The 21,654-nt window shown below is 45.2% G+C and overlaps 1 protein-coding gene across 2 annotated transcripts in view; it reads left to right on the forward strand.

Annotated features, from left to right (window-relative positions):
* PLXDC1 (plexin domain containing 1) overlaps positions 1-21,654 on the forward strand; it is a 96,843-nt gene that overhangs the window by 58,434 nt on the left and 16,755 nt on the right. For both annotated transcript variants that reach the window (XM_084808295.1, XM_084808296.1), the window contains exons 5-11: positions 1,686-1,808; positions 3,406-3,524; positions 3,721-3,820; positions 6,549-6,644; positions 10,613-10,694; positions 14,001-14,061; positions 17,094-17,232. In XM_084808295.1, the coding sequence (XP_084664421.1) occupies positions 1,686-1,808; positions 3,406-3,524; positions 3,721-3,820; positions 6,549-6,644; positions 10,613-10,694; positions 14,001-14,061; positions 17,094-17,232 (720 nt within the window). The remainder of the gene's footprint in view (positions 1-1,685; positions 1,809-3,405; positions 3,525-3,720; positions 3,821-6,548; positions 6,645-10,612; positions 10,695-14,000; positions 14,062-17,093; positions 17,233-21,654) is intronic.

The following is a 21,654-nucleotide window of genomic DNA, read 5'->3' on the forward strand; positions in this document are numbered from 1 at the left end:
TACAGGTCCCATCATGCCTAGTCAGCATATCCATGCTGGCTGGGGCTGCTAGGAGTTGTAGTCCAACACATCTGGCGGGCAGCAGGTTGGGGATGGCACGGTTAGTGTGACAATCTGTTCTGGCTCTACCCAGCTCCTTTGATCTGCTCCCCCTCCTGACCTCCGTGGTACAGCATGTCCACTTGTGGCAACATCTGGCATCTATCTGTGGTGTTTGCTGGAAGTGCTGGTTTCTCCACCTTATGTGCAGTCACCACTATCATCAAGCCTGGAACTCTCCCAGCCTAGCTTCAGCACTTGGGATGATTCTCCTCTTCTCTGAGATCCTACAGTTCATAGATTGTTTGTTTGTTTGTTTGTTTAAACAGGCCCTACCATTAGGCAGAGTGATGCAGCTGCTTCAAACAGCTAATTTGAGATGTCTTAAAGGGGCAGCAAATATTTATGATTGTTGTATTTTTACTGCCAGAGATGAGGAGAGGCGTTGTGGGTTCTTCTGCCTCAGATGTCAAAATAACTTGACCAGCCTATGTAGCCTGACTTGCGGGTTGGGGCACTATTTGCTGCTCCAAACCTCCGGCAGCAAAATGCCTTGAGCCAACTCTGGTAGCACAGCAAGTCTTGCAACTTTGTATCTCAGGTGGAGGCTGATGACTCCTATTTCAATGGGGTGGTGAATCCGCTCTGGGTTTCAGTCAGAGCCAGCCAGAACTCTAAAGGAGCTATCCAAAGTGCTGAACCCTATCCCCAGAGCAGATTCACTACCGCACTGAAATAGGAGCCACCAGCCTCCACTGGGCTCAGGTGTACTGGCTGAACAATGTGGCTAGCCTGCTGATCATGTCCCCATCATGCTGCCCCTAAACAAGACCCCCCCCTTCCCTCCGAGGCATTGACCCTTTTGATCTGGAGGCTAGCAAAGTGTTGAATCTTTTTCAGCCTGAGGGGCAAATTCCATTGATGAGAAGCTGGGGGGGTGAGTGGGCAGGGGGGTCATTACAGTAGTGGGTGGGGCCAATGGTAAAAGGGGCGAGGCCCTGCTACCAGCATATTGTAACTTAAAGCTCTTACTGACAATAACTAAGCCTTAGGAGAGGCATTTCAACCTTTCAGAATTGGCTGAAAATTGCACAAACGCCAGGAAACCACCGAACAATCAGTGTTCAGGGAGTGGGGAGGGAGGCAGGTGAATGGGGTGTGGCTTTATGGGTAATCCCAGCAGGATGGATTTAGCCCCCAAGCCCAAGCACCCCTTGCATATGTAGTTCTCTCTCCCTGTTCCCCATGTTAACCCTATGAGGTAGGACAGGCTGAGAGATGGTGATTGGTCCAAGGTTACCCAGTGACTGAATGAGAAACATAAACTTGGGTCTCCCCAATCCTAGGCCAATGACCTAATCCAGGGGTAAGGGACCTGCAGCCTTCCACATGTTGTTGGTTTACAACTCCAATTATCCCATTGGCCATGCTGCACAGGGATGATGGGAACTGGAGTCCAATGACATCTGAAGTTCCCTACTACTGCCCTAACTGGTGCAGTACACTGGGATATGATAGTGGGGTTCCTAGGAGGCCTGTGGGAGAAGGCAATGGAACTGTAGATTGTACCAAACACCTATAAGAGGCAATGGTGATATCATATGACTGAAACTTGTCTTGCTCCCTCCTCATTGGTCTCGTGCCAGGTTTCATCTTCATGGGTGATGTAATTCATCGGATGCTGACAGCCACACAATATGTCGCCCCCCTTATGGCAAACTTCAACCCCAGCTACTCTCGTAATTCCACTATCAAGTACTTCGACAACGGTGAGCTCCTGCAGGAATTCCCTTCCTCCTTACTTTCACACACTACTGCTCATCCCCACAATGCATATATTGCAGACTTGCGCAAATCGTTGAGAGTGTTTTATCTCTCTTTCTTCATTTATGCTAGAACTAAAATTCATTTTTCAAAACCAGATTTAAAGGGTACCTACAGACAGAGGGGTCCTAGTGCTAACAACAGCAGTTCCATCTTTTTTTCCTTAACAGATTTCCTGCAATAAGAAAAAAGACGAGTAAAGCAGTGGGGGAAAAATGGGAGGGTTACAAGTGGAAGATGACATTTGGACTCCACATAAAGTTCTGTGAATGAGGCAGAGTGATGGCATGATAAAGGCCTCTTCTGGAAGCACCCAGACTCTCCACCAGTTCTCTGCTTAGCCCCTTTCTCCTTTCCATTGCTAGTTTCATACACATACATACACACACACATACATACATATCTATGCAGGCTGCAGAATCACTCTAAGTGTTTTATTTTATTTTATCCCTGTTCAAGATCTGTTTGCTGGGAGTTCAGTACTGGAGGAGGATGGAGTCAGGCTAAAATATATATATAAATTTGTCCATCATTGATTTCCTTTAAGATTACATGATGGAGTTCATAAGCTTTTTTGTGTTCCTCTTTGCGGTTGTGTGTGATTTAGCACCTAGTTGTTATAAAGATAGCAGGGCGTATGATTATGAATTGGTAATTAGTACAGGGGGGTGGATAAGCGAGGAAAGGTTATCACACAGCTACTGCGTGGTGTGCGAGCATGAGTACCTGTGACATGGTTATAGCAGTGCTTCTGGAATAACCGTTACCAGGGTTACCATCTAGTCTGGGTTAATGTTTTTTGTGGGGTCTTTTCAGTGCCATTTCCTTCCCCAAAATATATTTTTGAAACCTCTCCTTGGTGTACATGAATAGGTTATTTTATGCAACAAACATACTTATAACACACATATATGCAAGTGGATGCTGCAAAAGATTACAAATCCTGCTAAACTAGAAGTGCAAAGTGCACCAAAGCTGACAATGGGAAATCCATGGCTGCTTTTACAGTGGCCACTTGCTAGATTACATGCCTGTGGTTCCTCAAATGGCCAATGGAAAACACTCTGTGCATGCTTAGAAGCACACTTCAGCAAGCAAGGAAACATGGTTACTACTACCTCACTAAAATTCTCTCTGGGTATATTCTGCTCATGCTCAGGGTCTGTGAGGACCAGGAGTGGGATTAAGAAAGGATTTTCACTCAGGTCAGATTGGCCAACAACCCATATGTCTGCCTTCCCATGTTGCATGTTGCTTGGCTCACTTCCTTGAGTCATCTGGAGCTACTGTGCTCTGCAGGCACCAAAGTTTCTGTGGTGTATTTGTCTCAGCTTTTGCACTGCATTACCTAGACTGGTTCAGCTGATCTGTGGGAAAGTGGGTTAGAGGTTGAGGTAGATGGCTTTTGGGTTCCTTCCTTGATTCTGTGAATGATAATAGAAGAAAGATTCAAGTTCCTAGGCCCAAATCGTACCGGCCCTGGGGGCAATCCCATTATGCTAGCCTCTCCTCATCCCATCTCTGACTCTTCTTTCTCCACAGGAACAGTCTTTGTGGTTCAGTGGGACCAAGTGTATCTCGAAGGCAAAGAAGACAGAGGCTGCTTCATCTTCCAGGCAGCTTTGTACAGTGATGGCAGAATTATCTTTGGCTACAAGGATGTGAGTGGTCCATGTTAACTGTAGAGAATTACTGGGCAGGACAGGTCTCCCCAGTTCCTTGGTGTTTGATGAACCCTTTCAGGAAGGTCAAAGGCCTTGCCATTTACATGGAGGAATAGGATGGAAGTAGAACAACCTACTGATCCTTATTTAACGGATGGGATTTTCTAAGCCTTCTCTCCTTTCCTGGTTTCAGATCCCCATGTCAGTCCTGGAAATTAGTGCGGCACAACACCCTGTCAAAGCCGGCCTCTCGGATGCTTTCATGATCCTTAACTCCTCCCCTGGTGTGCCTGGTGAGTCTGGGCTGACTAGAAGCAGAGGGGGATGGGTGACAGAAAGCAACAAGGTAATTAAGACTCGTATATATGCATATACTGATTTGATCCTACACCCCAGCAGAAGCCCACTGACAAAAGCCCCCTGGAGTTGCTCCTCCTCCTCCTCCTCCTCCTCCTCACCACTGCAACCTGCATGTTCACCAGGGCTGGCCCAGATGGACGGTGGTGGTGAGAAGGAGCAGCAGATGCCACGGCCTCCTTGCTCCCTGGCTCTCTGCCTGCCAAGCAAGCAAATGGTAACAGTGATGAGGAAGAGGATGAGGAGCAACAGCAGCTGGTGAGAAGACAGACTCATTGAGGGAGGGGGCCTATTCAGGGTGTCTTGCCCAAGGGCTGTCCAAAACCTGGAGTTAGCACTGGATCAATGCTATGTACCTGGCTGTTTGAGATCATAGAAAGAGGCTTTAGCTCCCAAGTTACAAGCCCCAGTGAAATCCTTGTCATACAAACAAACAAAGGTAGCCAGGTTGATCATAAGAAAAATGTCAAAATCTGTACCAGTGACCAAGCCAACCAAAAGGTCATCAAAAGTGTGCAAGATTTTGAGATCTTCATCAGGAAAGATGTTACAAATAGCAGATTTGGAGGGGTGGAGAAATACTTTGTGCTGCTGCAGCCTGTTGTAAACGTACAGCAGATTGAGGTGGTAGGGTACAGTGGGGGGGGGGTGGATCCATAGAGTCATAGAGTTGGAGCAGGGTCTTGTAGACCATCTAGTCCAACCTCCTGCTCGAGGCAGGAAACCCAGAGCTGTCCAACTTCAGCTTGAAGCCCTCCAGTGAGGGAGAGCTCCACCAGCCACCTGAGCAGCTGGTTCCGTTGCTGACCTGCTATTACCATGAAGACCTTTACCCTCATGTTTAACCATGTAAAACCAATCAAACCTATTATCTCCCACAAATACACATGTACACAGACACATATGTACATGCATACACTGTCTTTCTGGGCAGAAAGCCCACTAAAGGTGATTTACAACATATTTAAAAACCCAATCACTTAGGAAGATAAAATATCAGTAATATAAAAACAAAACATTCTATGGCAACAACAGTATCCATTACAATTCAACTACAGACCAGTCAAGCAATAGCAGTTTCATTTACAAGCTCGTTCAAACAACCACTTCTTAAGGGCCTGCTTAAAATTGGGCAATGAGGGAGCCAGACACACTTCCTGAGTGAGCGGGGAGTTCCACAATGACAGGGCTATTATTAATATCATCATCATCCCACCCTTCTTGCAACAAACTCTGGGCAGCATATATAGTCCACTATCTGCCAGCTTAGGCTGAGAGATAGTGACTGGCTCAAGAAGGTCATCCTGAAACTTTGTGGAGATTTGAACCTGTAAATCCAACACTCTAGCCCAACTTTCCTTAGCTTGGTGTCCTCCAGGTGTGTTGGACTACAACTCCACAACTCCCATCATACTCAGCCACTGGCTATGGATGATGGGGGTTGTAGTCCAATCTATCTGGAGGGCACTAGGCTGGGAGGGCTGCTATAGCCACTATACAGCCTGCAGCCTGAAGTGGTACAGTCCAATCTACCACTTCATTCCTACCATGTTCTGCTACAGCTAACCGGAGTCTATGCTTCACAGGTGTGTGTGTCTGTGTGTGTGTGTGTCCAGTCCCTTTTCCGGTCTACTTTTCCCCCTTATCTTGGATGGATGGCTCTAGAGAAGAAAGCAAGTAATGTGTGGTTGTTGATCAGCAACCACAGGACATAGTCCCCAATAACTCCTAGCGCCAGCTAAGTCCCAATAGCACTGCCTGCATTCCTGCTGTTATCTGAGATCAGAGATAACAGCAGAGATGCAGGCTGTGCTATTGGGACTTGTGGAACAACAGTGCAATTTCCTCCAGGAGGTGGGGCTTGGGGGCCAAGCCCCACCCCCCAGAGGAACCGAAAAGAGGCTCTGTGGGCTGGATGCAGAACCTCCACAGGCCAGATTAGGCTCGTGAGCCAAAGGTTCTGCATCTCTGCTTTATATGATTTCATATCAACCCTAGGATAGCTCTCCTGGGCTGGAATGGAGGTAGTGTCCATCACCCAACAGAACCCAGATAGATGTGATGTCCGGCAACTAGTAGGTCTGGATCCCTGGACAGGTAAACTACCTGTCTGATGATAACTTCAGGTTCAAAGGTAGGATGCTTCTGGGAATCAGTTGCTGCAGAGCAACCGTGGCCAAGAGCCATTGCATTCCTGCTTGTGGGCATCCCAGAGGTATCTGGTTGCCCACTGTGGGGAAAAAGGATGCAGGACAAGATGGACCTTTGGTCTCATCCAGAAGGGCTCCTTATGTGTGCCAGCCTTTATCTTGGATGGACAGTGCCAAGGCAGAGCAAAATCTATTCATGGTTGCCTCCAACCATAGGGTGCAATCTTCAGTCACATTGTCCTTCCTTTCATAGAATAAGCACAAGGGAAGGTGTGTTTTAAAGAAGTGTGTTCATTGGGGAGAACTAGAATGTACATTCCCCAAGGGCTGCCTGCTATAGGGAGTTAGGCTTGGGCTGAAAGTTTCTTTTTAGCCACTAGAATGACACACCTGGGCCACCCAGTTAATATGTAACTGTGCAAAGGTTTGAAGAGGACATTCTATGACCATACTCCACAAAACAGAAGGTGAAGCGCTGTCCTAATCCGATACCCCTCCTCCATATCTATTTCAGAATCTCACCGTCGGACCATCTATGAATACCACCGTGTGGAACTGGACACCAGCAAGATCACAAGCGCATCAGCGGTGGAGTTTGTGCCCTTGCCCAGTGAGTTGCAGCACAAAAGTGCATCATGATGCATCTCCCTTGTGCAGAGATTCCTAGGCAGTGTGGTCATCATGAGCCTCCCTTCATTAAGGAAAAACACCTGTTCTGTTTGAGCCTCCCCAGGTGTAATTAGGACGATACAGAGATGTATCTAGCAACACTTAACCTTCTCCCTGTTCTGGGGCAGGCAGTTTAAAAGAAAAGGACAGGAGGGGACCCCTCTATGCTCTTCCTTTCTAACTAACAGCATCCCCTGCTCAGTTTATTTGCTCTTCCTTCATCCCCCTGCCCTACTTGCAGCCACAGCTTGATAAGACTGAAAGCCTTCGATTCCAGGGAAACCACAGCAAAACATGCATAGATTCTCCCTCTCCATAGGAAACATAGGAAGCTGGTTTGACCAGACCATTGGTCCATCAAGCCCAGCATTGTCCACCCTGACTGACAGGGGCTCTCCAGGGGCTCAGGCAGCAAAAGGTCTTGTTTCCCATCATTGGCTACCTGATCCTTTTAACTAGAAAGGCTGGAGACTGATGCAGGGACCTCCTGCAGGCAAAGCATGTGTTCTACTGCTGAGCTATGGTCCCTCCTCAGATCATCTATGGCAGAGGTGTTGATCCTCAGGCCCAGGGGCCAAATCCAGCCTGCCTGGGGCCCCAATCCGGCCCTCCAGGGTTCCCCAGATTGCCACACCCCTTCCCTTTGGCCCCACCCCCTTCCCCTCAACTGCAGTTTGGTAGCTTCTCTGCTTTTGCACAGTTTTTCCCCCATTCTAAGAGGTTGAAATGCCTCTCCTAAAGCTTCGTTACTGGCAGTAGGAGCTGTAACCTACAGTACGCTGCTATTTTGGCACTGCTCCTTTTGCCTTCAGCCCTACTCACCACTGGAATGCACCCACACACACCTGAGCTTCTCTGAAATTACATTCAGCCCTTGGGCTGAAAGAGGCTCAGTACCCCTGAGCTATAGGGAATGAGCTGAAAGTCTTCTTTTAAACCTTTGGGGTGGGCTGTAGCTCAAGGTACAGGAGATGGTTTGCAGGTGTTAGGCCCCATGTTGAATCCTCATGATCTCTAGTTAGTTAGTTAGTTATGCATTTATTTTTATTTTTTTTATTTATTACATTTTTAGACCATCCCAGTAACTAAAGTTACAGAAAAATTAAAAAAAAATACAAGTGAATAACAAGATGACATTCAAGCAACAGATGATGAAACCAAAAGTAACAACCAGGAGCAAGGATAAAACAGTGCCAAGATATAAAAGCACAGGGAGAGCAATCCTATGGCTCCTAGACAGTGAGGCGGGGGATAGGATAGTTCGGATTCCTGGATCTGAGATCAGAGACAGAGCTCCAACCTCGGACCCAGGAGTCCGAGCTCCCTGCCCCCTCCCCCTTCCAACCGGCTTGGAGAGAAGTGCGCTGGCTGCCTCTCCGAGGTCGCAAAAACAACCCCTGAGAGGAGGGAAATGGAGCAGTTCTGTGGGCAGGGATGGGAGGGGACTGGGGAGGCCAGCTTACAAAGAATCCTGTGGCCTCCCCAGCCTCCTTCCCTCCCACTCCACAGAGCCTCAGTTAGACAGGTGAAAAAGCCCGTCTAGCAAAAATGCAGAGTGGAAGGAGCGCAGAGGTGAAGATCGCCTCCACGCTGCTCCCCCTCTGCATAGGATGCCCATCAGCATCCAAGTTTGGAGGCTGACAGGCATCCCTATAGGATTACACCCTAAAATAGTTATAGGATCTCAGGTTGCAGGGCTGGGAAAGGCGCCCTGTCTAAGATCCTGGAGTTCTGCTACCAGTCAAAGGAGAGACCATGCTGGGCTCGATGACCAATGATCTGACTCAATATATGGCATTTCCATAGATTCTTTTCATTTGGTGAAATGGAACCAATTCCCTAGGGAGGTGGTGGGCTCTCCCACACTGGAGGCATTCAAGACGAGGCTGGACAGCCATCTGTCAGGGATGCTTTGACTTGGATTCCTGCATTGAGCAGGGGGTTGGACTCAGTGGCCTTGTAGGCCCCTTCCAACCCTACTATTCTATGATTCTATGGTTCTTGGTCCTCACTTCCATAGAGGTCATAACAGATATTTTTTAAAGTTTTGTTTTTAAACCATAGTAATTATTTTCTTCTCCTTTTGTAACATTTCAGAACACTTATTTATGGGCTGTGTGGCAGCAGACTAAGCCTGCTGTTTGGGTTGTCATAAAACACCCAATGTAGACGGCTTAAACGTATAACCTTGGCATCTTCTGGACAGGTTTATTCTCTGCTGGGTATTTATGGACTCAAGTAGGACTTTTTGTTTTCACTGGCATTGTCCTCATGAACTAAATGTTATTTATCAAACTGGCTCTTTCATGATGCATTTCAATGCGTAGAAGGTACCAAACGTACTGGAGGTGACAGACTTGTCTTCACAGGGCACTTCCCTGTCTTGATGACAAGTGGGATTAGAATACGCCAATTCCATGAAAAGCCAGTGAAATGTTAGAAATGTCTCTTTTTTAAGTCATAAAAACGTTGCTTGAATACAGAATTGTTTTTACTTTATTCACTAGGATCTTGTATCCTAGCTGGCTTTCGGTTTTGATGTAAGGCAGTGATAGGCTATATAAGGTAGGCAACAAGGCTGATGGATGGAAGATGTGGATTGGGACACATGATGAGGGGCAGATGGAGATTAGGAAGTGGTACACAAATACCTGTATCTGTGGGAATGCAGCTTGAGGAGGCAGCTCTTTTTAGTGGACAAACAGCAGGGGGTGGGGGGAGGACTAAGCAGCTCCTGCCCTGCTGTTCTTTTGCTGAAAGTGACACCCTCCTGCAGTTGCTTTTTGGTTTTAAAAATGAAGATGTGACTGGTGCAGTTAGGTAATGTTTAGACTCTGGGCTTAATAATCTTACTGGGGTAATATCTCTAGATGGCAATATCCCTTCCCTTCCTTCAAAATGTGGTAAGCCAGCCCTGCTGCATTGTCTGGGGTGGGGGACTCATTCTGCTGAGTAGGGGCTTGAACTTTTGCCCCAACGTCCTGCCCTGATGGCGCCACTTGTGTTGTTGAGACTATTCACATCTCCTGCTTATCGTCTGCTTTGACCCTAAGATCTGGGAGGACGTTGGCTGTCATCTTGACAGACTTGGAGGAGGAAAATCCAGGATTCAAGCACAAGCGATGAGTGGTGATGGATGGATAGTATGAAATCACCATGGAAGTATTTTCTGCAATGATCCTCCCTGAGGGAAAAGGCTGGTTAAAGTTGAAGCCAAATGCAATGGAAGATGGTTGGGATGCATTTTCCCTTTATTGTTGTTATTATTATTGTGAACTAAATTACAAGCATTTCCAGCCTTTTGCAACTGAAAGATCACTCTGTGCCAGTTCATCATTCTAAGGAGGGGTGGGGGAGGGAGGAAAGGCTTATTTTTAAGATAGAAAACATTGCAGCTTCCCCAATTTCTCTGGGATTTAGGGGTTTATCCCAGGACAAGTCCCAGTGGGGGGAAGTGTTATATTTAGAAAAACACATTTCAGAATAACTCTTCTGTTCCCAAACTTCCTCACTGCTCAAGGGGAAGATTTCAGCAACAGAATACAGATAGCCAATGCAGGTTCAGGACTCAGCCTACTGTGAGATATTCTGTTCCTAAACAGCTGATGCAAGAACGGTCATGATCTCATCTTGGAAATAAGTGTTAGGATGACAGGAGCACACCTGGGTTTAATTTGAATGGGACTTATCAAGGCTGATCCCCAGAACTAGTTTTCAATGCCAGGGGTCAACCCTGGAATGTATGAAATAAAGAGAATAGCTCAACCTGAACCCAAAACTCTTTTGGGGGGAACGTCTTCCAGAACAGAAAGCACAACTGCCAGACTGGCTTTGGTCTCAGCATCTCTCATTTTAGAAAAGAAGGACACTTACTTTGAGCCCACTTACCTTTACTCTTTTCCTTTGCAGCTTGCCTCCAGCATCAGAGCTGTGAAGCCTGCATGACATCTGACGTAACCTTCAACTGCAGTTGGTGTCATGTCCTGCAGAGGTAATGCACACAAATGTGGGAGGGAATGCACATTGAAACTTCAAAGGAACCAAGTTTGCTTTCTCTGCCTTTGTCCTAGCCTAAGAGTTTCACCTAGCACAGCTGTAGCATGTATGCATTAGCACAGTTAGATAATTTTAGGTCATTTTAATTCACAATCCTATGCATGTTTAGACAGAAAATAAGTTCTACAACTCCATATTCATTGCATCGGTGATGCTATCTAGCCATCTCATCCTCTGCCGTCCCCTTCTCCTTTTGCCTTCAGTCTTTCCCAGCATCAGGGTCTTTTCCAGGGAGTTTTCTCTTCGCATTAGGTGGCCAAAATATTTGAGCTTTATCTTCAGTATCTGTCCTTCCAATGAGCACTCAGGGTTGATTTCCTTTAGGATGGACTGATCTGACCTCTTTGCAGTCCAGGGGACTCGTAAGAGTCTTCTCCAGCACCACAGTTCGAAATCATCCATTCTTCGGCGCTCAGCCTTCCTTATAGTCCAGCTCTCACAACCATATGTTACTACTGGGAAAACCATAGCTTTGATTAGATGGACCTTTGTCGGCAAGGTGATGTCTCTGCTTCTTACTATGCTGTCTAGGTTTGCCATAGTTTTCCTCCCAAGGAGCAAGTGTCTTTTAATTTCATGGCTACAGTCAACGTCTGCGGTGATCTTGGAGCCCAAGAAAATAAAATCTGTCACTGCTTCCATTTCTTCCCCTTCCATATGCCAGGAAGTGATGGGGCCAGATGCCATGATCTTAGTTTTTTTAATGTTGAGTTTCAAACCAGCTTTTGCACTCTCCACTTTCACCCTCAACAAGAGGCTCTTTAGATCCTCTTCGCTTTCTGCCATTAGGGTGGTATCATCTGCATATCTGAGGTTGTTGAGAATTCTCCCGGCAATCTTAATTCCGACCTGTGATTCATCCAACCTGGCATTTCTCATGATGTACTCTGCATATAAGTTAAATAAGCAGGGCAACAATATGCAGCCTTGTCGTACTCCTTTCCCAATTTTGAACCAATCGGTTGTTCCATGTCTGGTTCTTACTGTTGCTTCTTGACCCTCGTACAGGTTTCTCAGGAGACAGGTAAGGTGGTCTGGTACCCCCATCTCTTTCAGAATTTGCCAGAGTTTGTTGTGATCCACACAATCAAAGGCTTTAGCGTAGTCAATGAAGTAGAAATAGACGCTTTTCTGGAATTCTCTTGCTTACTCCATGATCCAGTGAATGTTGGCGATTTGATCTCTAGTTCCTCTGCCTCTTCGAAACCCAGCTTGTACTTCCGGTAGTTCTCGGTTCGCATACTGCTGAAGCCTAGATTGTAGGATTTTGAGCATAACCTTGCTGGCATGTGAAATGAGTGCAGTTGTACGGTAGTTTGAACACTCTTTGGCATTGCCCCAGTTTGAGAGTTCCACATACATGCTCAGATGGTTAAGCGTGAGGCTTCCATGACTTCAGAACTTCTTCCACACCACTGACTTGGAAAATCTGTTTGCATACAGCAAACTAAGCCCAGAGTTCCACTACAGGTGCTGCTAGATGGAGGGTCTTAGTGCTAACCATTAAAAGTCATTGTGCTGCCACTCTGACCTTTCTTAACAGATTTTCTGCAGTAAGAGAAAGACAGTTGAAGTGGTGGGAAAACACGGGAGGTTTATGAGTGGAAGAATTCATTGTCTGGACTGCCCCATAAAATTTCGTGAATAAGGCAGGGTGATGGTGTGTTATAAAAGCTGGAATCATCCTACATTTGATAAGTGGCCAGGAATTAAAGATGTATGGCTAGCCTTTATTTTCCTAGTCTTGTATATCCAAGATGGCTGGCTAATCTCCATTCCAAGTCTCCACTAAGTAGCAGTATTTCGCAATAATTAATTTTTAGGTCATTTTCATGTGCAGGTGTTTCTGGGGAAAATAGCTGGAAAGTTTGCATGTTTCCCTTGGTGAAGCATCCAAAAGACTGAAATTCAAAACCAGCCTGTATAGTATGGATAGTGTTTGCCAAGCTTTCTCTTGTCTTTTCTAGAAAACCAGGATATGCACTTTTCCAGCACACACAAACACACACTCACTCCCCCAAACAGCTAGAAGGAACATTTAGTTTAGATTCTTCCGACCCAGCTGTGTTGGAATGGAATCTCCAGTTCCTAAGGGAAAGCCCTTTTAGTCTCTCTCTCTCTTTCTGTTTGCTACATTTACTTGTTCGTGTATCTGGTTTGCTACGCCCATTTGGGAATTCAGATGATAAAATCATACGCTTAAAAATAACCCAGCCCTCCCATGTAGAATGGGGCCAGACGGTCACACTGTTTTCTGTTGCTAGCTTTAAACGCATGCATTTTGAAGAGAATGTCTCCCTCTCAGAACAAGAGCTCATGTACACCACCAATTGTTTTAACTCTCCTGGCTCCACACCAAAGTCACCTGGGAACTGTAGTTCAGGGCAGGGGCTAGTCATCTCTGTCCAAAAAGACTTCAGTATCTTCAGGAATCTATTTTTTAGGAGTTCTTGAAACAAACCTCAACAGTTATCCCATCTTGAAATAGGTTAATTTTTAAAACTTGCATAGTTCTGGCGAGGTGGCTATGTACAGCAGGTAGTTAAATTATGGAATTCGCTACCGCACGATGTCATGATGCCACCAATTTGGATGACTTTAAAAAATTGGATAAATTCATAGGGGGATAAGGCTATCAATGACTACTAGTCTTGATGGCTATATGCTACCTCCAGTATCAGAGGCAGTATGCCTCTGCATACCAGTTGCTGGGGAACAAGAGTGGGAGGTTGCTATTGCACTCATGCCCTACTTGTGGGTTTCCTACAGACAGCTGGTTGGCCACTGTGTGAACAAAATGCTAGACAGGATGGACCTGGTCTGATCCAGCATACCACTTCTTATGTTCTTCAAGTGCATGTCTGCCCAAGGGTGTTTACAGATCTTGATGGTGACACTTCAGTGTACTGATTTCATCAAGCGGAGCAGCTCCCATTCAAATCCTGCAGATGTCCCCTCCCTGTCTAAATGACAGATGTTAGGATGCATGGGTGGTACAATCTTTCACGGGGAATGGAGTGCTGTTATGTATCTCCCTCCTGCATCATGTCTCGTCCTTCTGCAGTTCTACTTTTCCTTGAAACAATACCTATGCGGGAAAGCAGAAGTGTGCCCGAGAACCGCAACACACACATATTATTATTTCCTGGGTCCCTTCAGGGAAGCTTTGGCAGTGAAAGTGTCATCAAACACGTAGATTTTTGCAGATGAAATACTTCGTTACACTTCTTTTTCCCTATAGGTGTTCCAGTGGATTTGATCGACATCGGGAAGAGTGGTTGGAATATGGATGCGGCCAAGAGGTAAGGTTAAAAAGAGAAGTCAAAGAGAAGTTAAATAGATGAAGGAAATATTCAGCCTTGGCACAGTGCTCATTCTCCTATCTGCTTCACATACTATTGTTACAAAAGGGCAGGTTACCCCATTTCCCCAGCAAGGAGTTACAACAGTTGTTTCTTTACAGGTCTAAAGAGAAGCCAATGGGAGCATCCCTCCCAGGGCTAATAACAGTTTTAGAGGAGTGGGGAGGGTTCATTGGGACCAGAGCAAGGGAGAAAATGGCTAACCCACCCACCCCCACACCATGGCACCAATCCTGATCGGGATCTCACATGCCTGCTGTTTAGAGTGAAAAAGCACTTATGGACCTTGCAATGATGTGTTTAGCATCATATGTAGTTTGGAGCAGAGAGACAGAGCATTGGAGACTTAATATGTCTTTCTAATCACTTTCCTTATTAGTAATATGGGTATCGTGAGCGTGGATGTGCAAGATGCCAAAATGGGGTTATGGAGAGAGCAAGGGTGTATCTTTTCTGACTGGGGGAGACACTGGGTGAAATCCAGGCTTGCACGAGCAGCCTCTGCTCATGCAGTGGGACTTCCGCTTCCTCTCCTCCCCCTGCAGTTTCCTCCCCACACTGGAAGGTCCCCCAACTCTCCAGAGCAGATTTTGGGCAGCTGTGGGGGGCTGCAGGGTGGAGGGGGAATCCATTCTTCTGATTTAGGACATTCTGCTGGTGGATGGACACCATTGGACATGCAGGGAAATTGTGGAGGGGGTGGGGGAAGTCCCATGTCAATTAAAACAAAAATGGGGGAAATTGTTGGGGTGTGTATCTGCAGCTGGAGGATTCTGGTGATAAGAAACAGTAGTTAAGGGCTATGCATGAGCACAAGAAGGAATGTGGCCACCAGAAACGTGGAGGAGGGAGTACATTCATATTCCACTCTGCCAAAATATATGTTGGGAGAGAGACTGAGTGGAATACTTGCTTTGCTTACATTCTGATCTGCCAGCAATAGACATTATAGTCCAGCCTTCCTCAACCTAGTGCCCTTCAGGGGAGGGTCTATGCTGGAGCCGCTTTTGTTTGTGAAGCCCCACTATACTGCTCAGGCTCTGTTAATTAATATAGCACAGTATCCACTGTGTTTGTAACACAATCAAGTGCCACACACCAATGCATATTGTTCTAATTTTGGGAGAAATAGGAGGGGTTTCAAAGTTCACGTGTGTTTTATCATTTGTGTTTATATAACAAGCACTGGCCACAAGCCACAATATAGTGCTGTAACTGCAGAAGAAGTAGGAAGTCATGCTGCTATTTCAGGTTGCTTTTTAAAAAAAAGTCTGGCATTGGCATGCACACCTTTGCAGCTGTGCAGGAATGCAGGTTTAAAAATATGTTCTCTGGTTAGTCACAGCTGCACAGCTTTGTAGATATGCAGTGAAACATAGCCTCAAAATAAATATCACAGATTTCCTGCCGGCAAATCACATCAAATTTGTGCAAGGGAAGAGCAGGTAAGGGGAGGAGAAAGAGGAAGAAGATGATGGGAGGGGGCACACTGCAAAACCTGTTCTACAGCTTTAAAACCACTCGCCCAGGTATGAGTTATAATAACACTACATTAGAACCCAGATGACTTGCCAGCACACAGCAATTGCAATCAGCCAGGCAAATTTGTCCTAAAGTTAGTTTGAGAAAAACCAGAATATTGAGGGAGAAATTGTGTCAGGACAACAGGTTGGGAAGTGCAATGTGTACCGCACAAGTGAGCAAGGCATTACAGTTCCAGGATAAAACACTGGTGCAGATTGGCCCCAAATGTGTTGGACTTCAACTCTCATCACCCCCTGCTGGTGCTGGCTGAGGATGATGGGAGTTGTAGTCAAACACATTTGGAGGGCACCAGGTTGAGGGAGGCTGCTGTAGTGTATATGAGTTAGGCTGTCATTCGATACTATTTTTGGCTAAAGTGTAAGGTATAATTGCTATAAATAAATAAAACCCAAAGAGCTTGCAGGTTAAAAAATATATATTAAAGGGAAATGTAGAATGTTAACAGAAAATATGGAGTGCACGTATCTGCATTTTTGAACATGCACAAAGGGATAATTGAAGTTCAGAGTGTATTGGGCATAGAGAAGAGAAATAGAAGGACAGGGACAGAAATAAAAAAACACGGCGGGGAAGTTTGGGCAAAGATAAGGGTGAAAATTAGAACGTTGGGAAAGTGACAGTTGGACTGACAGACATGTACATTAAAAAAATTGCAGCCAGCCATTTCCAACCGCCGAGGACTTTGTGGAAGAAAGGACAGATTGAATCAGAGACAAAAATTCTGAAACTAAGGGGAAAATAAAATTGACAGAATGATATTCAATTGGCAACAGACCATAGCAAAGAAGGCAGAGTTGCGAGGAGGGGAGGGGGAAATCATACGATCAGAGACAGATATATGCTGGAAAACATTTTACATCTAAGGGGGGGGGGAGAAAGAAAATTAAGCACTGGCATGTGTTTCCTTATAATACACATAATTCCTTATGCATATGTACAGATGTGCAAGGTCAGAAATAAAGGTTGAACATAGGACTATGACAGTCTTCCCCAACCCGGTGCCCTCTAGATATTTGGCACTACAACTCCCACCAGCCCCAGCCAGCATGTCCAAAGCTCAGGGATGGGAGTTGTAGTCACAAGCTTCTGGTGAGTACCAGGTTGAGAAAGGTGAGAACAGGGTTTTGTTGTTGTTCAGTCGTTCAGTCATGTCCGACTCTTCGTGACCCCATGGACCATAGCACACCAGGCCTTCCTGTCCTGCGCTCTCTCCCGGAGTGTGCTCAAGTTCATATTCATTGCATGAGAATAGGGTACCAGAGGCCATTAAAAGGAGCAGGCAGTGGTGATGGGTGGGGAAAGACTCAGCCACTTTGGAGAGGCTTGGTGGGGACCTGATGTGACCCAAAAGCCTGCCTGTTGAGGAACAGGATTGTAAAAAAAAGGCCAGCAGCAGAATGACTGTTTGATTTGGTGTGTCATTTCAGTCAGAAGGCAAGACCTGTGCAGACTTTGAAGAGGATGAACATTACTACTCAACACCCCCTAGCAATAGTCTTTCCACACCACTTTGGGAAGATGTCACCAGTTCTTCATCTCACTTTGTCGACAGCCTAACCACAGAAGGTACCACCCAGGGTCAGATGCTATGGTTGGGGTGGGAAGGGGAGGCCTGCCACTGAGGGGATGTCAGGCTATTGTGTCATCTGTCAAAGGACCCTGGAAATAATTGCAGTTTCATGAATGAAACAGTCAGTCTGCAATATTAGAGAAACAAGATTCCTCTGCTTGAAAGACCCATTGCTTTTTGTTGTAAATGAGTAACCATAACCAGCCCTCACACATATGTTGGTTAGAGGGTATTCAGTCAATCAATCAAAGTTTATTATACAGTCACAGACCTGTTCATGGTTAGAGGATATTGCTTCCAGGCAGAGACCAGAGACTTGGTGCCTCTCATTTTTTAAATTAGCCAGTGGAGATCAACATAAAATGGTGACCACTTCTACCATTAAATATGATATTATCATTCCCTCTGTTTCCCATCCTTAGCTGTGTGCTGATATTTATGTAGCCAAAATTGCACCATCATCCACATACGAGAGGAAGGTATAAGCAGTCACCCAGAGCCCTGAGGTTTGAAGAAGTATTTTAAAAAGTCTTTAGGCAGGGGGAAACCCTAAAGTGTGGTGGGGGCAGGATCCCAAAAACAACCTGATGAGAACTAAGGGCCCTGAATGCTGAATGACTGTTGTGGGGAAAACAAAAAACTGGATGGGAAGGGAAATGGAATAGAGTATTGTGGAGGAGGGCCTGGTTGGCTGGCTGGCAAAGTGAACAAGTGCACTTGACAATGCAATATTTTGTTGCAGGTCCCACTTGTTCCAATCTAGTTCAATTTTCTCCAGTATGAGAAGTTCCATCGTATTTCCCAGGATGGTGTGCAATGCATATTCTGCCTGTGTTAGCACCAAAGTGGTCTCCCCTCTGAGATTAGTGGCAGGTACCAGTTCAGTTTTGCTGCTTAATAGTCCCTGTCGCAAGCTGCTAATTAAAATAAATAGAAAAGAACATTAGAAGTTGCCCTTCAGCAGTGAAGGAGAGAGAGGACAAAATTCTTTTGTGACAAGAGTTGACTTTGAAAAGAGCTAATAAAGGATGTGGGAAGAGCCCTCATTGCAAATATGGTGATGATTTCCCAGTTCATTTTTTAAATCTTGGCAGCAGGGAAAATGGTATATATATATATATATATATATATATATATATATATATATATAAACAACATATTCAAGCATGAAGTTAATTTCTTATCTCGAAAGGAGACAAAACAAAACAGCCAGCTGTGTCAGGACAGGAAACTTCATTTGTAGAGGCAATGAAGTGTGGGCTGGGTTTCATGCCTGCCTGGACGTGTCACCCTCTGACCTGAGTGGAGAGTCATTGTGATTGCTCATTGGTTAGAGTAAGAACTCTGCACATACTCAGAGGTACACGATCCTTGAATATTACTTCATAGTCTCCAAGGCTTAAGCATTCATAACAGTCCCAAAAGCTAAGCTCTTCTGAGCCCTACCTCAGTTTAACTCCACTTCTGTTCAACCATGAGGGGCAAATGGCTACTTGCCCTCCCTAATCCCTTTCTTTGTTTAATACTATTTCTTAGTACTGCCAGGAAGTCTGTTCCATAGCCCCCAAATGTTCTTAGCCTTTACTGTTCTCTGAAGTGAACATCTGCTTTAGGGAAGCCTCAGAAAGAAGGGTTGCTTTTGTTTTTTAATCTGTGAATATGGATACCAACAACCTTGGGCGTTGCTACGCGTAGGCCCATGGGGCTCTCACCCCAAATCTGTTTCACAGGGGCCTCAGATCTATTCCACAGAGCCCCGAGTGTCCACTGATGCCAATGGAAAGTTTTTTTCTCTCTACTTAATTGGCAGATTTCAGCTGGAGAGGGAAGGATTAATTCTCTGCTCCCCACATGCTGCAACACTCCCCCCAAAATCTTCAACTGCATGGCAATTAAGCTAAGCAAAAGATTTTTTTCCTATTGGTTTGGGATGAGCTGGGGCAGGATGAAAATTAAATGAAGATTGGATTTTATTTGAGATTATTTGGTTGAGAAATTAACTAGCTGGCTTTGCCTCCTGTGAAATTTAAATAAATCCTTGTAATTATTTTAATTGTGCATATATTTATATAAATTAGCATATGCCGATTTTATGCAGATTTGTGTCCTATGGGCCTGGGCCCTGAATCTTTTATGTGCCTAGCAACACCTCTGCAAACAACAAAGACTAGCTTTGATGCACCATTCCTAGCTGCCATTCCTAGCTGCCACCTGGGGCATTGATTGAGGGTGCATTTATAAAAAAAAAAAACAATTTTGTTAAGGGGAAATGGCACCATGAGATGACAGTTCTTTGTGATTTTTTCATGTTTGCTCATTCTTATAAATGTTCTCCATGTGGGTAAAATTAAGATTCAACCAGATCTAGTGCAACAATGGAAAGCTGTTGTTCTTTGCATGGCTGAATTGCGAGGGCATATTTGTAAGACCAAGTAAACATATACAGTGGCGAGGAAATGTTACCCTATATCACATAATCTGCCCAGGTTATTGGTATTCAACCTGTTTTGGATGAGGTCACACTTTCCCTAAAGCTAGGATGGGGAATGTGTGGCCCTTCAGATGCTGTTGGACTGCAACTCCCATCATCCTTCACCATTGGCTATGCTAGCTAGGGCTGATGGGAGTTGCAGTCCAACAGCATCTGGAGGGTCAGACATTCCCTATTCGTCCCCTAAAGGAACAAGAACAGCCTACCCCAACCCAGTGTCCTCCGGATATGTTGGACAACAACTCTCATTACACCAGCCATCTTGTTCAATGGCCATGCTGGCTGAGGATCATGGGAGTTGTATTCCAACACATGTAGAGGGCACCAGGTTGGGGTAGGTTGTGCTGGATCCTGCATTGTAATTGGAGGCGCAAGTGCCCTTTGTGGCAAGGCGCACCATTCACCTGATTTGGCTACTGTGCCAACTGTAACCCTTCCATGTTAGAGAGAACCTAGCTTCAGTTATCTCTGTGCCAGTAACCTCCAGGTTGGACTACTGAAATATAATGTACATGTGTCTGCCTTTGAAGACAGTTCAGAAACTGCAATATGTGCATAATACAAGTGCAAGATTGCTAACTGGGATAGGGCGCTGGGAACGTATCTTGGCAGTGTTGAAATATCCCCACTGGCTCCCACTATGGGTGCTTCCAAAGGGCTCCTAGCACTAACAGTTGGAAGGCATTGTGAAGCTATTCCGTATACTTTTACTTAATGGATTTTACACGGTAAGAAAAAAGATGCAAGAAGCGGTGGGAAAACACAGGAAGGTTATGAGTGGAAGACAACATTGTCTGGCCATCTCCCTGTAAAATTCTGTGAATGAGGCAGAGTGATGGTATGATAAAAGCCTCATCTAGAAGCACCTTTTCTACAGGCTTTTCTACATGAGGCATGTATCATTCCCTACTCACAGTTGCTTACAGGCTCTTTAGATGACATTGTGACCCTCTAGTTTCTTTACTGTGTCTAACAAGCACTTCCAGGAAGTTTTTTAGAGCAAGGAAAATGCAGCATTTAATTGTGAAACCGAAAGAAACCGTTTTTCACTTGTGTATTTATAGCATTCTGCTCTGTCACAGTGCCATCTAGAAGTTATGTAGCAGAAGAGCAGAAAAAGAAACACTCCTCATGTAGTGATCAGAACTCAATTCTACAGTGAAACCAAAATAGATACAGCCAATTAACACTTCGTGTAGAAAAGCTCTCTGTATTAAAAACAGAGGCCTCCATGGCCTATCTTCTATCCATGCTTTGGGGTAATCTTTGGAGCCCCCTGCCCTTGCTATCATATATATGACAGATGATAACTAGGAAAAAGGTCTTTCTGGTGGTTGTGCCTTGATTATGGAACCCTCTTCTTGCAGGAGGCTCGCATGGAGCCTACGTTGTTTTCTTTTTGGTGAGCGGTGAAAATTTCTTTTTTAATTCCCTGGCCTTTGAACTGCATGTTTTATCATACAGCTTGTGATTTTGAGGAGGCGTGTTTCATGTCCTCATGACATGTACATTCCCAAGCAAATACATTCCCACAAAAGTGGACCATGAGTGGATTAGGCACTTACCTTCCCCTTCTGCATTTATTTATTCTAAAAGAAAATACACAAAAGGGCACATAGCAGTAAGCATCTGGAAAGAAACAAAAAATAAATAAATCTATGCCTCCTTTTCCTCCCCCTGTCCAAAAGCCATATACATTTGAAAGGGGGATCATATAACACATGGTAGAGACACCTTATGAAAATTTTTGATTCAAAGCCCAGCAAGAATATGAGTTTGTATTGAGATTGAATGCACTGTTTTGTTCATCTTTGAAGGCTCATTGCCACTAAAACTTAGGCATCCAAGCTCCTTGGCCTTTCCCATTCCAAGGGATGGTAATGGATGTGTGTGTGTGATAGATTGCAACATGGATGCTCATAATGGG

The sequence above is a fragment of the Heloderma suspectum genome, chromosome 6 (genome assembly GCF_057233095.1).
Source record: "Heloderma suspectum isolate Gila_16-S chromosome 6, 16-S_ref, whole genome shotgun sequence".
Taxonomy (NCBI): Eukaryota; Metazoa; Chordata; class Lepidosauria; order Squamata; family Helodermatidae; genus Heloderma; species Heloderma suspectum.